A 20,401-nucleotide genomic window follows, 5' to 3' on the forward strand; every position below is an offset into this window, starting at 1 on the left:
TAGGCCAGGAGAGTGCCAATTCACCCTCGCTCAGCGCTGATATTTGGCCAAATGTGGTTCTGTGTGCACTAGCAAGTCTGGAGTCATTGAGGGAAGTTACCTACTGGCAGGGAAAGAAACAAACAGAGGAACCAACCCCAGCTCCTAACAAAATAGCTGCTTCTAGGAAAGAAACCCAAACACCTCAGAGTGCCATTTCCAACATCACCTCTCCAGCGCCCACACTCATCCCCCAAAAGGAATTTGGGGCCTGACACTAAGAAACACAGAGTGCCTGTTGATCCCACTAATTTCACTGGGAGCTGTGGGGGCTCAGCATCCCTGAGGAGCAGGCCCTGAGAAGAGGGGTGCATGGTGGCTCCATGGAGCTATGTATGTGACAGTTACTAGTTAGAGTTTTCTTACCTTGGCAATTTGATCTGCCATTTGAAGGCGTCCATCTAACTCTCGTCTGATCTGCGCTGCTTGCTCATCTGGATTATCCAGCTGTGTGGCAAAACAGAAAAAAGGTAAACTGAGGATTTTTAGAATGAAAAAAGGCCACCACAGCACCACCCAGGAGAAGCTTGTTCAGCTTCTCAGAGCATATGACTTCATTACATTATTATTTAACATTTGTATTGTGCTAGCTGTGACAGGCACCAATCAAGGTCCAGCCCCTTTGTGCAAGGCACAGTACATGCGCATATTGATTCATTTTTCCAAAAATTCTTTAAACAAACATGCTCGGTTGAATGCAATTTGTCAGATTGCATTAGATGCCCACGTAGCTACCTCTGTGAGTAGAAATTCCGTCGTGGACAGATATATGAAGCCCCCTGGGCTGCTGGGCCAGTTCTATGTTCACTGATGTGGGAAAACCAGTATCATTGCCACTTATAATAGCACTACTACAGAGGGCAGCAGAGAGGAGCAAATGGGGATGTAGAGTTGGTCTCACAGAGGCACATGAGTAAGGCTGAGTCGATCAGATTATGTGATTTTATGTGACCTTTGCAACTTCAGCCCCGCATGTGGGGCTCCAGCTTCCATGATTTATTGTTTATTGACCACGTCCTGTCAGTGACTTTTACTAAAAATACCCATGCCAAAATCTTAGCCTTACACATTAGGCATGGTGGGAATTCACTGGAGATAAACTTAGTGTATGCTCTAAGGCCCAAATTTCCTTGCTTCTAGGGCAAAGTCTACCCTGCCTTTTCACATTATGCTTTCTTCATTAGTTGCCTTACCTATGGGTCAACATTTTAGGCTTCATTCAGGCTCCTGGGGAGCCCAAAGGCACAGTTCTGGAATGCACTAGCCTCCTATACAGATTCCTGACAGTAATGGCGGCATGCCTTTACGTAGCACGTCAACCTACATCATCAGAAGATATTTGTACCTATATAAAGGGGAAAGGAAGATGTTTTGCTGAGGAGGACAATAACTCCAAAACACACTTCACCGTCCCTTTTATTTTTCAGGCTTTCACTACATTTGCTAACCCCCCCTACTTTCAAGGACATAGCAACATCCTATTCCTTTAGCATCTTGTCCTCTTCCTCCAATTGTTCATTTTCAGCTTCAGGTTCTGGACTACAAGCTAGGGATTCATGCTCTGGACTCTCATCAGTACTGCCATTGCAACTATTATGCACAGCGAGTGCTCCAGGTTCTTGTTTGGTCTAAAAATACGAGGAAAAGCTGTGGTGACCAGGGTTCCAGTTTGTTCAGCAGAGGATGTGACAGGCTGCCTTTGAAGTTTCCATTGCATTTTATTATTGCTTTAAGTGCCTTGCAGTGTCCCTTGTGTCAGATCAATTTGGTCTGTTGGAGATTTTAATTAACCAACTGTGACCGATGGGGAGGGCATTTAATGGCAGCTAATGACTAATGGCGGGAGGTGAAGCCAAGGGCCTAGAATGTGGCTGGTTAGCAGACGCCTGAAAGCACTCTACCCAAAGGTCATCAGTACTGTTATAAACCACTAAGATATGTAGGGGTAGGTAAAAGAGTAGCTACCTTTTCCATTATTTTCATTTACACATTTGTTGAAGTTAGACGTCCCATCACACATTTCCATGAACACAACGTACTGTTTTCAGCACGGCTCTTTCCCTAAGCAGTTAAAAGCAGAGGCTTAGTCCTGAAGTCTTTCATGAGGCAAATGTCCCAGTGATTTGGTCCCAAGTGCTGAGGCTATTCTGAGTGGGCCACATTGGGCACCAGTTTCATTTTACTGGCAATAAAAAGCATAGATAATAGATTCAAAAAGAGTCTTAACAGATTAAGAGAGAGAAATAAAAGAGGATACTCTGATGTGTTATTGTTTGAAGGATTATATCAATACCTTTGTGATTCATGCATAATATTTCCTAGGGAATTTAAAATTTCACTGTAATATCCACATTTACATAAACACTAGGCTAGCCCCTCAGCCCTTGTGCATCCACTGAAGTTACTGAAGCAGTGCTGGTTTACACCAGCTGAGGATTTGGCCCATTATATTAAAAGTTCTTGAATCTACTGACTTCCGTAGCAATTTGGACTGAATAAAGATTGGGTAAGGGCTTCACTACCGTGTCATACAGGAAATAACTTCCTAGCGTGCAGGGATCATAACAGTGAAAGTATAACTGTGCTTTTCTATTTGTTGTGCGCTATATGCAAGTGTACACAATATTCACCTCGACACACACTGGCTTAACCAGCCCTTGAGAATTCTTAAGGCCATTAGTTTGCATTGCAATGCTGTTGTGTGTCCTCTCTCTCTCTCTCTTTTTCCTTAAGACCATAACCCTCACTACAGCCAATCTACATCACCAATTAGCTGAAGTGTTCAAGGGCGAGATCTTTTCAGTCCGCTGCGTGGAATCCTGCAGTGTGCTGTTCGCAGTTGCACTGACTCTGAAAGCTCTGACAGGAAGGAGGAAGGAGTTGCATGTAACAGTTAAGCACGCAGTTCCAGCAGGTTTCTATGACACACAGGGGCTAACTCTCTCTTACATCAGTGTAACTCCGGGGTAAGTCCATTATCTTCAGCATTGGTACAAGTGTAAGTGAAATCAGAATCAGACCCAAAAGGAGCATACAGGAGGCAGGACCGGATTTCCAGTTAGGTACAGTAGGCATGTGCTTCGGGCACCAGCGGTCTACAGATGCCTAAGAGTTAAAAGTTTTATTTTTTTTTTTTTTTTAAACAGAAAACACGAAGGTCAGCTGTAGGCGGAAGCACTGAAGATGCTGTGCCTTGCGGCACGTAAACTGTAAATCCATCCCTGATAAGAGGAATAAGAAGGTGCCAAATAAGGCTTGGCAAGCCAGTTAACTGGCCAGTCAGCTACCTGCCTATTTCACCACAGTCAAATATAATCAAATATTTCAGCAAGAATGACCTTATGTAGGTGGTGGCCTACCTTTCTGATTGTTAGCAAGCTTACTTAAATGTCTCGATCACTCACTTTACTATGTGCTCAGGCCATCTGATGGGAAAAAGATGAACTAACTGAAAGTTGAGCCTCTTGATTCGCTGGAATCTTCTAGAACAGAACACTGCATGGGGGTGTGTGTCTTTATTTGTATACAAGGCCACCAATGCACATAGCCGTTTACAAAGCGCATTAAAATGATGATGATAAAGATATAGATGAAACAACTGAAGCTGTTAAAGAAAGAGATAATGAAAAGCAAGGTACTTGAGGAGCTGGCCTGCTGCCTACCTACCATAAGTGCACTTAAAGAGGAGGTTTTTTTATAATTGAAATGTTTGTTTTATTGCATTTTAACTTCGTTTTTTTCATTTGCAAATGTTCAGTCTTAATGTTTGTATTTAAATGCTAACCAACCATTGCTAAAAGGGTAATAATATTCTTTCATTTTTAAGAACTTAATTTCATTGTATTTTGCCTTATTCTGAGCTCAAACTCAGTTAAGTCACTTTTTTTTTTTTAAATAATTAGGCAAATATTTATCCAAGGCTAAACCTACAGGAGACCAGAGAATCTTACTCTTTATTACTGTTCTAATAAATTACTGCTTTAAAGGGTTTGACCATTTTTGACATTATTCGACACTATTTGACCAAGATTTGACTGGTCAGTGACCAAGTATTTTTGGACCAGTCAAATGCCCAACTTTATGCTGACTTTATAGACACTTTCCCAACTATAACGACAGTTTAAACTCCTTCGGGGAAGTTGAGACACAGCAGGAACCTGAAAACTTCAAATCGACAATGGGAAGTAGGAGTGCTGGTAGCAACGTTTCTTTTGACCAGATACAGGAGTGTCATCCAGCTCTGCAACATTAAACACTTCAATACTGTTCTGGTTCATCTCTCTTTTGTAAATATCCCTTAATGCAAGTGGAAACGGAGTCTCCTGTCTCAGTTTATTAGTAGTATCTGTTTAGGAGACTGGGGAAACAAAAACTAATATCCAGGACCACGATATTCGTTCCGTGACAGTACCAATGTCACTTCTTATCTCTTGTAAGAAATAACTTATCAACCCCCTCCAACTTTTACTGAAGTCAACCACATTTAAATTAGGGTTTTCTTTCTCCTAGCCATTATCTTGTCTTGCTATTTGGCTCTTCTAACGATGATGGTCAGAGTGACCTGTTCTGCCTGTCGGAAAGCAACATCACCTTAAGACATTGTACCACTAGTGCTGTCAGTCACAGCTTCCCACAAAGCAATTTTATAACCTGGATTAGAGTTCCTGTAACTATCTCCCTATGTATTATCCTTCTCCAGAGACAAATTACTCCACAGAGCAACCACTTGCCTGGCGCAGTGCAGTCTGGAAAGTTACAGCTACAGCAACCATTCTAGTTTCAATTCCCAATATGACTAGATAGCAGCGCTTAGGTTTGAATGTATTTGCAATATGCCATCAAAAAACACTGAACAGACAGGTATGCCATAGTTTCCTTCCTATTGTCTCCTTGCATAACTTAAACATTTATTTTCCCCTCAGATATGTATGCATGTGTAGGTATGCTGATGTGCTTTAGTAGGTCTGATTTCCCAGAGAGTTTAGTCATTACAGCTGCCATTGAGGGAATATATATTTCTGATACAACTGAAAGGCCTGAGTCACTGATTTAACTCAAGCAACAAACCTGCTAAGCATCGTGGGCCTGATCCAAAGCTCACTGAAGCCAATGAGAGTATTTCTGTTCCTGTCAATGACCCTTGGCTCAGGATTATTTGTACTCCATTCCCTGTGGCTGTGCCAATTATTTCATAATTTGGTCTTTTAAGATCAGAACTCAGCACAGTGTTGCTCTGGATTCTTATAGGAAAGCACTATGGGGCTATGGTCCTGAAACCAATAGGAGCTGTGGGAGTCCAGCTCCTCTCAGGATCAGGCCGTCTGTGACACTTTGTTAAACCCTCCCTGCTGCACCACGTTCCCCAAATACCTTCCCCCTTAACAAATGCATTGTGTGGACTTGCTTCCACTAGACTGGACAGACTCTTTCAGAGCAGCTCCGTTAAATGCGGGAAATGTACCGCGCCAAGTTCCCATTTCCTTTAGAACTCTGAAACAGGAATTGTTATTCCAAGTTCGATTTGAGTGACAGTAATTGAGGTTGATCACATTACCCCAAGTAACCCGCATTCTAAATTTAGAAATCAAGGATGCTGCCTTCTAGGAGAGCTGTCCTTCTAATATGCTAATAAGCCAGCACAATGCCTGACAACAGCACTTTCTAGACTATCAGGATTTTGCAGGCATTTTCCAGTAACGCCGCAGCTGGAGAAAACAGTGTGAACCTCTCTTGTGAAAGGAAGGATATGACTAGGGAAATTATTTGTGTTATGAGGTTACATCCACAGCAGCATTCTCAGTCCTGATCTGGAGGGTAAAGCATTCCTTTTTAAAAGGAAGCGTTGCCATGACCAGTTGAACAAAGTGATATGAAGAGCCACACATCCTTACAATTTTAAAACATTATGCAAGCTTTTAAAGTACTTGACTCCCAATAACATGGCAGTTCCATGGCTACCACTCATTCTTTGAAAACTTATCCAGAACTAGTCTGTAGCATAATAGTAGCGAAACTTAGGCCTGGTCTACACTGAAACGTTAGGTTAACATTGCTAAGTTAACCGTAGCTATGCCACTATCCCTGAGTGTAGACATGGCTAGGTAAGTGGAAGAACTTTTCCATCAACCTAGCTACTGCCACTCAGAGAGGTGGATTACAGCTACAGAAAAACCCCTTCCATCACTGTAGCAAGCATCTACACTCCAGTGCTACAGCGCCACAGATGTGTTGCTGTAGCACCCATAGTGTAGACATGGCCTTAGTTTACCAAATACAGTAGAAGTCTTTCTCCTTGTAGAGTAAGGACTAGTGCTAACGAGGGCACTGATCCTAGATCGGGAATGTTGAAATGTAATTTGCTTGTGCAACACAGTTAAACAGTTAATGTAAAATAATGACTGGTTTCAGAGTAGCAGCCGTGTTAGTCTGTATTCACAAAAAGAAAAGGAGTACTTGTGGCATCTTAGAGACTAACACATTTATTTGAGCATAAGCTTTCGTGAGCTACAGCTCACTCCATCGGATGCATCCTTTTCTTAATGTAAAATAAGTTATCCAAGCAATATTGAACAATCTAGTGACAGGAAATTATCCCGGAATAGCAATCAAAGCCCAATTTCTTAGCTAAAGAGTCAGCAATTTATTTTCTGCAGTATGTATGCATACTTTGTATTCAAAAACTGACAGCCAAATATATAAATGATTTACAAGGTCAAAGAAAAACTGAATTAGTCTGGTTCTGCATTATGACTTTTTATGGGTATGCTATGAATAAAGCAAAGATATAAATCATAAGGTTGCCCCAGTCAATTAAGTATTATAAATCTCAGTGTACATAAGATATGTCACATATGCCAGTTTTTTTTTTCAGCAACATGTCAGAAATACAGGACATGCTCAATTTCCAATTCTAATCTGCTCATTACACAACTGCCTAGTTGCATATTGGGTCTTTTCTTACGTCTATCCACACACGCCATTATTTCTTTCCGTTTGCGCTGACGAGAGATTTACCTTGGTGCTACTGTTGTTAAAAGTTTAAAAATATGTAGATTTGACTCAAACTAGGAACAAAAATGTATCAGAACCAGAGTTGTCTGCATCTGAATGTACAGCAGGGTACATTTATTTGTAGTTACCAAATGTTGACTGTTCCTTTACAGTAAAAGAATCTGGCAAAAAAGATTGGCTTATATACAAACTATTTTTGAAATATTCTTTGACTGGATGCAATATTTTTTTAAAAGGAGGACTTTAGTAACAATCCATCCTATGATTGTGGACAATTGATACACCCTCGACAGTTTATAAACCCTACTCAAGAACTGTTTCAGGTTATTAATAGAGCCTCTTCATTATGACAACCTTGCCAATTAGCATTCAAAGTTGGAGTCTATGACACTGAGTCGCACTTACCACGAGAACGTGGCAAACTCAACTTCTGTACTTTAGGGACATCGTGAATAAAAGACACTGCACTTTAGGAGGAGGAAGAAAAGTCAGAGGAGAAGGAAAACAACCACTAGTAATTTAACCTGAACTATTTTAAACAATATGGAGTGCAACACTAAGATGAAGCAGTAAAGAAATCTGAATCAAACCAGTTTCAAGTCTTATACTGTTCAGTTTGCTACTAAGACATGTGCACATCCTGAACCATGCTTTATGTTTTAAGGTGATCAGCCAAGATTCTGATCTCAGTTATATCAGTGAAAACGAGAAGGAACTTCATTGGAGTTAATCTGGGTTTTCATCAATTAAAAATAACAGGCCACCACTGATCCCAGTTTAAATGCTCTAGCAAGGGCTTTGTTGTTACAGACTAAAAACAAACCCATCAAAGTGCAGTTGTAGTCAAAAAAGTGACTGGAGAGGCTATCAGAGCACCATATTTATTCCCTCTTCATTACATGCATCTCAGACTGTTTAAAACGAGAGAGGGAAGAGAGCTCTTCAAACCCAACCTATTTCTGAAAAACAAAATCAAGCTATGACTGCGCTTTCTGCTTTTTTTAAAATCAGCAGCAGTAATGCTGATTTGGCAGTCAGACCTTAATTACGATGGTTGAAGATGGGGCTGGATACAAACCAGCTGACAATCCCAGAGCTACACAGGCTCTGTTAGCTTTTAACATTAGATTTTGTCAATAGCATAAGCAAGCTCTGATTCATAACACGTAAGAAGTTGAGAAGTGTAAGAACTGATTTGACTCTTCCATTCTATTTGTTCACAGAATCATGGAAGATTAGGGTTAGAAGAGACCTCAGGAGGTCATCTAGTCCAACCCTCTGCTCAAAGCGGGACCAACACCAACTAAATCATCCCAGCCAGGGCTTCGTCAAGGGCTTAAAAGCCTCTACAGATGGAGATTCCACCACCTCCCTAGGTAACTCATTCCAGTGCTTCACCGCCCTCCTAGTGAAATACTGTTTCCTAATTTCCAACCTAGACCTCCCCCACTGCAACTTGAGACCATTGCTCCTTGTTCTGTCATCTGCTACCACTGAGAACAGCCGAGCTCCATCCTCTTCGGAACCCCCCTTCAGGTAGTTGAAGGCTGCTATCAAATTCCCCCCCCCTTCTCTTCTGTAGACTAAACAAGCCCAGTTCCCTCAGCCTTTCCTTGCAAGTCATGTGCCCCAGCTCCCTGATCATTTTTGTTGCCCTCCACTGGACTCTCTCCAATTTGTCCACATCCTTTCTGTAGTGGGGGGGCCCAAAACTGGACGCAATACTCCAGATGTGGCCTCACCAATGCAGAATGTTGTTTAAATAGATGATGCTCTTATGTAAATACTAGGAAAGTAAGACTACAATACCACACTTCAAGTGAAGTGTTGTGCATCCTTAAATATTTAGGTCTGAAATTATCATAATGAGCAACACAATTAGAAATATCCTCATGATGAACTAGAAGGATTTTTAATAAAAAGATGAAACATACAGATATATTCTTCAATTATTAGCCTGGCATTTAAAATATACAACTTAGATGTGACAAACACCGTCTACACTACTGTCTCCAACCATACAAGCCAGCAGCAAGTGCGCCTTGCACTACTTTTGAATATAAGACGCTGGCGATGCAGTACCTCCGCTTTTTACAAATTATCATAGCAGCTTGTGGATCGTTGCAAACAGTAATTTGCTTAATCAGAACAACATAAGTGATGCTGTACAAGAGACAAAGATGAAAACAGCCCTTGAACCTGGAGAGCGTACAGTCTCAGGGTTGACTCTGTGCTCATTGATATCCATGGCAAACACTCCCATGCATTTCAGTGGTGCAGGATCAGACATTAAAAAATAGTCTTTCAGGAGACAGAGCGCTGGGAAATCCAAGAGAGGCAACAACTAAAGTGTTCTATTCCCTCTCTGTCTCTGAAGAATGGGTATGTCCAGGACTATATCATGGACTCGCCTGAGCTGGGGGTCTGCAGAGAAAGCTCACCTTCACGTTACAGGAAATAAATTAACACTTGACTCAAAATGGCCACCTGAACACTAAAGTCCATAACATAAAACACTTCATCACTGACCCATGACCCGGCCACATTTGTTAGGTTAAGACAGGGAGAACCTTCCTTTGCTGTCGCAGCCTCACCCAGAACTGCCTTTAAAAGAAACAGCCAGCTTTTTTTTTAACTGGCCTGCTGGGGTCCTAGGATTGGCTTCTTCTTGCTCCTGGCCCTTTTAGCCACTGGAGGACCAACAAATAGCCAATCCTAGGAGGTTTCTATAGGCAACCCCTGTTGGTCCAAACTCACTGCTCTTTTCCACAAGGACAGCATCATAGGGTGGGCTGTGCAAGGCTGTGGGACCTCCAGTAGGGGGCAGCAAATGCCTGGTATATCTGGCACAACCCCCTATATATCTTAAGCATGGCAGTCTTGTAGGCTGCCAAATACAACAGCATTACTATCAAGGAATACAAGATATAAAAGGCAGGCAAGGAACATCATTATTATTATTTTTCTTTTTATTACAGCAGTACCTAGAGATCCCAATGAAGATGAAGGCCTGACTGAGCCAGGTGCTGTACAAAGAGAATGAAAAAGACAATCCACGGTCTGAACAGTTTGTTATCTAGTTAAATACTGGATCCAGTCAAGCTGATATAGAAGATTAGAGGGAGGCTGGTGAAAGGAAGACAAGGTTAGTAGCAAGAGTAATATACTCACACACACCAGCTACAAGCAGAACTGGCAGGTTTCAAGTCCAGTTCTTTTTCTTAGTTTGCTTTTTTTAATAAAAGGGATTATAGTGAATCTGTGAATTTAGTCAAATTTAGATATATACAGAAGAAAATGGTCAATTTTTTTAGTTGTGCGAGAACAATAATACATCCACCATTATATAATGAAGCCGCACTTACCCAAGTCCCTTTGGGTGAAATTCACCCCGTGCATAGGGGCAGCATAAAGCCTATGACCATCTTGAGACGTAGTTCCCTTGAGTAAGCCCTATTTCAGTGAGGCACCGGCCTTATGCTGACTCATTGCAGAGAGCTGAATTTCACCAATTTAAACTAAAGGTCTTATCAACACAGTAGTTTAACATACTACTAACAACCATTTTAAGAAGATATTCATCAACTGTACTGCTTCTATGCATTTGCTGGAAGCAAATGGAAGGGTGTGATGCTAAGTACAGGCTTGTATGCATTTAATAATCAACCTACATACTGCAGATTGGGTTGTGCTTTTTGGAACATTAATATTCTCTGAAACACCACCATACAAATGGCAAATCATGCAACCACAATACCCAAAGGCTTCAAAGAAAAAGTTTTATGGTGCTTACCACTCAACCATGACATGTGCCATCTAACTCAGCAAATGGTTGATTAAATATTTCAAGGTAAACACAATGTAAATCTGTGCTGAACAAGATAACAATACGGGTGACAATTTGCAGCTTTGATGTAGGGCTTTTAGAGGGATCTTTTTGCTAGTAAAAGGTGGTTTGACTTGGTAATGTACAATGAGAAAAAAACTGAAAAATTCATAAGCTTCTTTTAATTAATAATTAATCTGTAAGTCAATGTAGTCTAGCAATTTATAGTAGCTGACACCATAGAGTGCTGAAGGCTATAAAAAAAAATCAAATGCATGCCTTCTGAATTGATACGTTTCCTGGCAGCCCTTGGTTTCTTATCAGAAAGCCACTGCTCCCAGAGATAAAGCAGGCTGTTTTTGGCATAAGACAGAAGGACACACTGTAATATATTCTGCATTGTGAACTGTACATGACGTCCTGGAATACCATTGATGCTGTGCTCATAAAAACTGGGGATCTAAATTTTTAATTTTTGACGACCCCCCAGTCAGGTAGGATGTTGAATTTTCTCTTAAAATTGGAAATGTGAAAGATGTTAAGCTGTCTTGGTAGCTTAAGTCACTAATACTTTCCTAATGTGTTAATCCTCTGCACAGTAAATTCCAACCCTAGTAGTGCCAGCTGTTTTGGGATTTGAAATGACGAGGAGGAAAAAGGAGAAAGAATGGAAGTTTTGATGTGTTATAGACCTCTGTGTCATCAGGCTTATGTAAGGGGCCTTGCACTGTTATCAGCTCATCTGGATGTAGACTCTTACCACTTAAAATATTCAAGGGACGTTTTCTGAACAGTACGCAGAGAATTAGAAGTGCAAGTCCTATTCTCTGGACACCATGCTGACAAGCTATCTATTAGAGAAGGCAGATAATAATAGCTGGTAAAGAATTGTAAAAAAATATTTTTTGCAGGGCTCTGGGGTTTTTTTTTTTGTCAAAGAAATGCCTATTGCAATACACAGAAATCTAGGACACAAATGAGCCTCAGAGGAAAAATAGCTTCTTGATTTAAGAGCTGAGGATCCGGTGTGCAACACAGCCGGAATGAGATTTGGGGGTAGCTAGTTTTGTCATCTTTCATCTTCATTATGCTTTAACAAGGCCATAACAGCGGCATTTATACCAGCCCTCCATTGAATGTATTTTAAAGAACTTTATTGACAGATGATACCCATTTGCCAGCATTCGTACACCAGGCAGGAAGTATTTTCCTTTGCTCCCCAAGGCCCAGACTCAGGTGTTTGACTCAGCCCTGAGAATGGCATGTTGCATGGATGGAGCACCATGATGAGCCTCCAGAAAGCACGATGCTGCAGGGACCCCCTCCCCATGGACAGCAAATATACTTTATTATCCCTACTAGCTGCTCCATGTGGTGGTGGGGGGAGCCATGACTGCCTGCTCCCTAACCCCTCACTCACAGTGGGAAGGGGAGATATCAGGCACGTAGCCACTGCACTGTCACCTCCCCCAGTCCAAGATCTGAGTAGGTCCCATGCAGCAGATCAGGGGTGTGTCTGTGTGCGCCAACATTAGGAAAGAAAAATTTCCATCCCAAAATAAGAAAATACTAGTTCAGAGAAATATCAAATGCTGCCCACTGCTTCAGAGCTCTAGAATCTTGAAAGGGAATCCTCCAAAACCTTACCTGCAAGCATCAATATCCTGTACTAAATCCATGGCCAGGCACAACAGAGACAGGGAGATATGGGAATAACTGTAGGGAGTAGGATTTTTTTCAAATTGACCACAGTAATCATAGTATAAAAAGAGGCAGAAAAAGAAGTCAACCTTTTCTGGTGTCAAGAGAAAAAAAGTTTTAACTAGTGCACGTCTTTTTATGAACCTTTCAAGAAGACCTTGATTCAGCATAATTTCTGTTATACTACCCACTACCGTCACTAGTAATTTTACCAAAGGTTTTTCTGCTCTTCAAATACAAGTAGCATCATTAAAAGTTGCCGAAGGGTACCTTTAACTTAGATTCCCTGGAAACAGTCTCAGGTTTAGAGTAATCAAAATATTGATGATGAAATGCAAAACTTCTCTAAATTGACAGAATTCGAAAATATTTCCAGTTTATCTTAGACTTTTGCTAAGGTACACAACATTTTCAAGCAACAGCAGGCCCACCTGCGGAGGAAATGACTGAGATTTTGAGCAGAAGAGACCAATTTTCAAATCAAAATGAGCAAAACTGGGGCCCTCTTCTGAGCAAAGGCAGCAGCCACCCTGAATACTTGCAAGCCTCATGTTGACTAGACAAAAACTGTCATTGCACACAACTTTGGGAAAGGGTCAAAGTCAGGCAAATCAGGGAAAATATTTCCAGCAAAATTCCATGAAATGAAGTTTGTGCATGGAGAATATTATTCATTGGTTATTTCATTTCAATTTTTTTAAAACTGTCAAATAGAGAATTCAGCAAACATAATGGACACGTATCCAACTGGTTTCATAAGCTGGGAAAAAGCCATTCAGTATAATTTATTTTAAAATTAATGGAATAAGTTACTCATCAACTATCATTTGACTAGCTCTGCTTGGGAATTACACACAGCCCCATTAGATTTGCCAGTTAGTAATCGTTGTGCTGTCTCATTCACTTTTCTTACAATTCACCACCTCCTCTCTGGATTGCACAACTCCTTCTGCATTCTGACCAAGCATTTCATCATCCACTGAGCTGACAAACATTGACTACATGTAAGTTTTACTGGAGAAGAGCTGTATGTAATTTTCCAATTAGCTATGCAAAATCTGACCTTCTGCGATGTGTAAATCATTCACAAATAAGGCCACACACTACTGGCTGTTAGTTAAGTAGCTGCAGATCATTGGTTATTTTTGTTATACCAGCAAGCATCCATATTACCTAATGAACTAACCCTGCAGTAAGAAAATAATCAGAAGGTACTAGAGTGAGCTATTTAAGGTGGCACAGGGGACTTGCACAATGTTGTATAGGCTGATGTTTCTTTCTTTAATAATTGAAATCTTATTTCACAGTTCACAAGCTTTAGGGCTGTGCCTGGATCCTACAATAAAAATATTCCTGAGACTGAGGCAGTTGGTCCACCCTTCCTGAATGCTAATGATAGAAGGTACAGCCGCTATATTTCCACATTTTATCTACAGCTTTGTCTGCCCAAGCCCTCTAGAAGACATTAATACATGCCAGAACACAGGTGGTCTTAGCAGGTTTGAACATTTGAAACCTAAATTAGCTCAATTTTACCTACCTGTTCTAGAAAGAGGGTCTATAAATGCTTGTTTAATCACACTAGTATGCAGATTTCCATGATGTTTCTGAAAATAGTAAAGTAAATCCTGCTTCTTTGGGGTAAAATTAAATTAGCAGTTAAATTAGCTTTTCCTCAAATCATTAGTTTTGAATATATCAAGTAGCAATTTTAGTAGAGTGTCGGTGGGGAAACCGTGGCTCTTCATGCTGTGCAGGCAGCATCCCTTAGGTAGCTGAATTGCTCCCTAGAAGGCCCATCTCTACGCTGCACCAGTGAATCTGTTTGTTTTTTCCAGTGGCACTGTGGCATCACAGCCAGATGGTGCCACTTCCAGGAGTTAGGTTACCTTTCAGTTAGGTGCAAAGTGAAACGGCACTGGCAGAGAGATGGCAGCTGTACAGAGAGCTACTGCTTACCTGTAAACTGGCAGGCATCTCTCTGCTCACGGCACAAGGAACTTGGTCATCTCCTGCCCAGGACGCCATTGTAGTAATAAATAAATAACTAAATACATACATACACTATTGTGCCCTGCACCCTGGACAGACGCTCCGGCATGGCTTTTACCTGCTAGGCAGGTCCTAACCTGGCTGAAGCCTACCAGTGGCACTGCGTTTTTGCATATGCTAAATGTTTCACCTTCCACTGGGTGAGGGGAGAAGGTGCTTTCCCAAAGCGATGCCACTAGGGTGCTGGGAAACGGAGCCGCAGGTGCTGTTGGTGACGTGTATTCTGCCCATTGGGGAAGCTGACAAAGCCTGAGCAGGAAGGAAGTTTTGGGCCAGTCCCTCTTGCCAAGATCAGGGGCTCAAAGACGACTCACTAGAATGGTGGCTGGCCAATCATGGGCAATAGGCCTGGGGCTCCTGCCACCACATGGGTCATGATTTCTGGCAAGGTCTTCCTTCTTTGGTTCACTCTCACCTGCTGTCACAAGAAGCTGTTGCCAATCTGATCCCACATCGCTGGTCTGTTTAGGGACTGCCACGGTGCCTGCATGAGTGGGAGAGCTCCTCAGATCCTTTCACCCTTGCAACTTCACATCTGGCTACCCACTGCCAAGCCCCCAATATTCCATTCAGCAATCAGCATGTGCCTGTGGCATGGGAGGAAGATCGGGGAACAAAGCCCTGTGTATGGCATTGTAAATGAAATCTAGGGGAATTCTTCATTCTGATCTAAATCATTAATCGAGTTGGGAGCATTCCATGTTTGTCCCTTCGCAAGGACAGATTGTTCTCTGCTGCTGCTGGGGGGGCGGGAAGCAATTCTAGCAGAAAATTTTCAAGTGAATTACGTGAAGGTTACATATTTATGAGCAACAATACATCAAGATAAATATTACATTCAACAAAACAGAAAGAGAGAGAGAGAGAGAGTGGAGAAAGTAGATGTTGCCTGCTCTTCTGTACATTTTCAAAGGCATTTAAAGAGTAGTTGGGGTTGGACTGGGAAAGCAAGATACCAGTCTCCTAAAGGAACATTCTTTGAAGCTATATTTAAAGCACTTCTGGAGCCCCAGAATTCCAATTTAAATCATTCCAGGGACGTACTGGTCACCAATCATCTAGCTGCAGACACTGGAGCGTGGAACAAAAAGAAGGGACTGATTACTCAGGTATTATGGCATTGTACAAGGGTGAAAGGCACTCCTATGCGGAGGGCCAGTGCCTCACGTATGTGCCCTGTAAGCCCCACTCCAAGGACATATAGCCCAAGGTACAAGGGGGCCTGCAGTGTTCAGGTGATTTGGTCAGATTTTTTCTTTATAGTTCATCTGTTACACTAGGATTCCAAGGTGAAATTCGAATCAGTATCTGACAAAACATTTCATGTTTTTTACTGCACTGCACAATAAACTATGATTTTGAATAGCTAATCTTGCAGTTTAAATGTTAATTCTAATGGACATGGGGGGAAAAACCCTGTATATGCCCAACATATGGAACCCATGTGGGGTATCATTAAAAACAATTACAAACCACACTGGATAGGGACCACATCCTGAAAGAAGTCTTTCCCAAAACCCTTGGTTGCCTTGGTAATCATGCAGCCCTGTGCACTGCTGCCCCAGCTCTTATCAGGAGCACTGAAGCATGAGCAGCTGAAGGAAGTGATGCCACTGGATGCAGCCTTCACCTGGGGGCTGTGGGGTGAAGAGGGTCAGGGTACACAGTGGAGGGTGGTTATTATGCACATTCTCCTGGCTCAACTACAACATAGTACTAGAATAGCATTGTGGCTTGACTTCAGGATGGCCGAATATATCATTCTTACGGTGGACAGGCCTTTTTGAAGGAGGTGGTTTGGCAGCGTATCCTAAAGACAATCAGACTCTGGCCGAGCTTGATCTCTGGAAGACTGTGCAACAGCTGGTTCCCCTCACCTGAGAATGCTTTATCTCTAGCTCTAATGGGCTTCACCGTGTGTTTTGTGATCTGCATTGTCGCAGAGGAGAGCAGCTGTTTTGCTGGTTCATAGATCATACTTGGCTACAGCATGGAGATTGCTAAAGCCTCACTCCTCTGACAGAGGTCAGGTGTCCTTCAGACCTTTTTTCCCCCACAGGCTTCATCCTTAGGAGGATGACTGGGGGAGCAGTATATAATTTAATGGTGACAGAGTCTTCCACTGTTGACATCAGCACTCTAATCTTATGGGTGTTACCATACATGTATAGATGGATAGCTATTGAGCCAGAAGTCATGGATGTTATGTCCTGACTACTGATCAGTATGTATGAATGCTTTTATCCACTAAAAAAGCAAAATACATTTGAAAAAAAATACAGATATTGAAAAGAAGAAACTCTCTCTTGGAAAAAGTTCAGGCTGTAATCAGGAGACTGTCCTATAAAATAAATACATGTTTCTAAAATTATGCAGATAGCAAGATGGATTTTAAGATAAATGGAATAATCAGAAAAATCTGCACACTCCCACGTGAAATTTGAAACATGATCATGATGCCTAATATTGGCACTCAATTATTTTAATGCTATCCGCTCTGCATAAACTCTAAGTCAAGCGCAAGCCTCAATCATCATCATAGAGTTTGGTCATTAAGGGCACGATTATGGCTTGCCCTTCCCCCCCCTTACAGAGCCACATAACTGGGGGAGTCGTGGAGAGGGAAGGAAGTGTAGTCAAGGATAAAAGATCTCAGATATATTTAGGACGTAGAGGTGAAATATAAGAAGTTAATGTTTTAACATAGGGCCTACAGGCCTCAGGCTTGTAAGATATTTAGCTTAGCCAATAATGCCTCAGACCTAAAGACTGGACAGACTCATGTCAGCCAACGAGAGATGCCAAATATCGCAAGATGAAATAGTCTCAGGAATAGCTGTGTTAAACTGCTGATAGTTAGGAAATATATATTGTTATGAACCAGTTAGATTATTCTGCAGACTTCGGGTATCTGCAATGTGCTAACCATAAGTTGTTACTGTGACTGAGTGACAAATGTTAATGAGTATATGGAGAACTAACAAGTTAGCCTATGAAAACCAGGGCACCCCAAATGTAGTGGGGTGAGAAAGTTCAAATAAGGAACAGGGATTGAAACCTTCATAAATAAGTTTGAACCCGGTGGGTGTCAGCAGAACACATTATAAAAGCTGTATCCTGGCCTGCGTGCCTGGGGAGATGCCAGGATGACAACTGGTGGTGGGAAGAATGATGATGATAATGACTGACTCTCTGGGTTTCTCCACAAGGGACAGCACAAGCAATGCAAATGCTAAACACCGTGTATTGTTCTCTCTCCTTGACTAGATTGCAGTGAGTGTGTGTCTGTGTCTGGCTACTAAAAGTAATTACACAAAGAGTACTGTGTAGACTTTGTTGTGCACCATGGGGTTCCCCTTCTACTGGGAACCTCTCAATCTTGAGGTGGAACCCTCACAGATTAACGTAGGTGTAAACCCTCACATTGGGGTGGGTAATTAGTCAAAGTAATCCATACTATAGATCAGGCTACAGAAGAATGAAGGGTCTCCTCCTTTTGCAAAGCCTGCATAAAGACCACCAAAAAATGTAGCCCTTGGCCTTCAAATTTCTCTTCAGCTGGTCAGCAACTGATCTGAGGTATCCATGGAGATTACATACACATAAATGGATTCTATCATCCTAGCTTGAGAACCCCAAAGACGGCCATTCTCCAAATGTGGCCACTGACTGGAAGGATGCCTTCACATTCAACCTGAGAGAGGGGGATCTGCCTCTGAGAGAGGGGGATCTGGCCAGGTTTCTAATTCTGTAGCGTTAATGTTAGAGAGTTCAGGAGAATTGATGTTCTAGAGGTCGAAACCTCAGCAAGCAGAGTGCCCCCATTTAGGTTGCTGTTCATGAAAGATGTAAATATTTTCATATCCCTCATTCACTTACGTATGTGCTCCCAGACTGCTACGCTGGGCATCACAAAATGGGGAAGAGATGGCCAGCCCTCTGTGGAGATAGAGGTGGTTAGGGACTATTTAGAAAAGCTGGACGTGCACAAGTCCATGGGGCCGGACGAATTGCATCCGAGAGTGTTGAAGGAATTGGCGGCTGTGATTGCAGAGCCATTGGCCATTATCTTTGAAAACTCGTGGCGAACCGGGGAAGTCCCGGATGACTGGAAAAAGGCTAATGTAGTGCCAATCTTTAAAAAAGGGAAGAAGGAGGATCCTGGGAACTACAGGCCAGTCAGCCTCACTTCAGTCCCTGGAAAAATCATGGAGCAGGTCCTCAAAGAATCAATCCTGAAGCACTTGCATGAGAGGAAAGTGATCAGGAACAGCCAGCATGGATTCACCAAGGGAAGGTCATGCCTGACTAATCTAATCGCCTTTTATGATGAGATTACTGGTTCTGTGGATGAAGGGAAAGCAGTGGATGTATTGTTTCTTGACTTTAGCAAAGCTTTTGACACGGTCTCCCACAGTATTCTTGTCAGCAAGTTAAGGAAGTATGGGCTGGATGAATGCACTATAAGGTGGGTAGAAAGCTGGCTAGATTGTCGGGCTCAACGGGTAGTGATCAATGGCTCCATATCTAGTTGGCAGCCGGTATCAAGTGGAGTACCCCAAGGGTTGGTCCTGGGGCCGGTTTTGTTCAATATCTTCATAAATGATCTGGAGAATGGTGTGGATTGCACTCTCAGCAAATTTGCGGATGATACTAAACTGGGAGGAGTGGTCGATACGCTGGAGGGGAGGGATAGGATACAGAAAGACCTAGACAAATTGGAGGATTGGGCCAAAAGAAATCTGATGAGGTTCAATAAGGATAAGTGCAGGGTCCTGCACTTAGGACGGAAGAACCCAATGCACAGCTACAGACTAGGGACCGAATGGCTAGGCAGCAGTTCTGCGGAAAAGGACCTAGGGGTGACAGTGAACGAGAAGCTGGATATGAGTCAGCAGTGTGCCCTTGTTGCCAAGAAGGCCAATGGCATTTTGGGATGTATAAGTAGGGGCATAGCAAGCAGATCGAGGGACGTGATCGTTCCCCTCTATTCGACATTGGTGAGGCCTCATCTGGAGTACTGTGTCCAGTTTTGGGCCCCACACTTCAAGAAGGATGTGGATAAATTGGAGAGAGTCCAGCGAAGGGCAACAAAAATGATTAGGGGTCTGGAACACATGAGTTATGAGGAGAGGCTGAGGGAGCTGGGATTGTTTAGCCTGCAGAAGAGAAGAATGAGGGGGGATTTGATAGCTGCTTTCAACTACCTGAAAGGGGGTTCCAAAGAGGATGGCTCTAGACTGTTCTCAATGGTAGCAGATGACAGAACGAGGAGTAATGGTCTCAAGTTGCAGTGGGGGAGGTTTAGATTGGATATTAGGAAAAACTTTTTCACTAAGAGGGTAGTGAAACACTGGAATGCGTTACCTAGGGAGGTGGTAGAATCTCCTTCCGTAGAGGTTTTTAAGGTCAGGCTTGACAAAGCCCTGGCTGGGATGATTTAACTGGGAATTGGTCCTGCTTTGAGCAGGGGGTTGGACTAGATGACCTTCTGGGGTCCCTTCCAACCCTGATATTCTATGATTCTATGATTCTATGTGCTTTGAGTGAACCATTCAGACTTCACACAGTTCTACATTAAAAAAAACCCCTCTCAATTTGCTTAGGTCTAAAATCTGACCTTTCTTAAAAAGGCCCTGAAGACGTGTAAGAGCAACTAGCAAAAGACACAAAACTAAACAGAAATTTTTTTAAGTACAACAGAAGCAGGAAGTCTGCCAAACAATCAGTCGGGCTACTGGACAATCAAGGTGCTAAACGAGCACCTGTGGA

The 20,401-nt window shown here is 42.3% G+C and overlaps 1 protein-coding gene and 1 long non-coding RNA gene across 12 annotated transcripts in view; one reads left to right on the forward strand and one right to left on the reverse strand.

Moving 5' to 3' along the window:
* CADPS (calcium dependent secretion activator) overlaps positions 1-20,401 on the reverse strand; it is a 389,708-nt gene that overhangs the window by 225,810 nt on the left and 143,497 nt on the right. For all 10 annotated transcript variants that reach the window (XM_048859020.2, XM_048859018.2, XM_048859022.2 and 7 more), the window contains exon 4: positions 406-486. In XM_048859020.2, the coding sequence (XP_048714977.1) occupies positions 406-486 (81 nt within the window). The remainder of the gene's footprint in view (positions 1-405; positions 487-20,401) is intronic.
* Positions 11,248-20,401, forward strand: part of LOC125640490 (uncharacterized) — a 37,283-nt gene continuing 28,129 nt past the window's right edge. For both annotated transcript variants that reach the window (XR_007357793.2, XR_012669455.1), the window contains exon 1: positions 11,248-11,370. This is a non-coding gene — a long non-coding RNA (uncharacterized LOC125640490). The remainder of the gene's footprint in view (positions 11,371-20,401) is intronic.

Source organism: Caretta caretta, chromosome 7, assembly GCF_965140235.1.
Source record: "Caretta caretta isolate rCarCar2 chromosome 7, rCarCar1.hap1, whole genome shotgun sequence".
Lineage (NCBI taxonomy): Eukaryota > Metazoa > Chordata > Testudines > Cheloniidae > Caretta > Caretta caretta.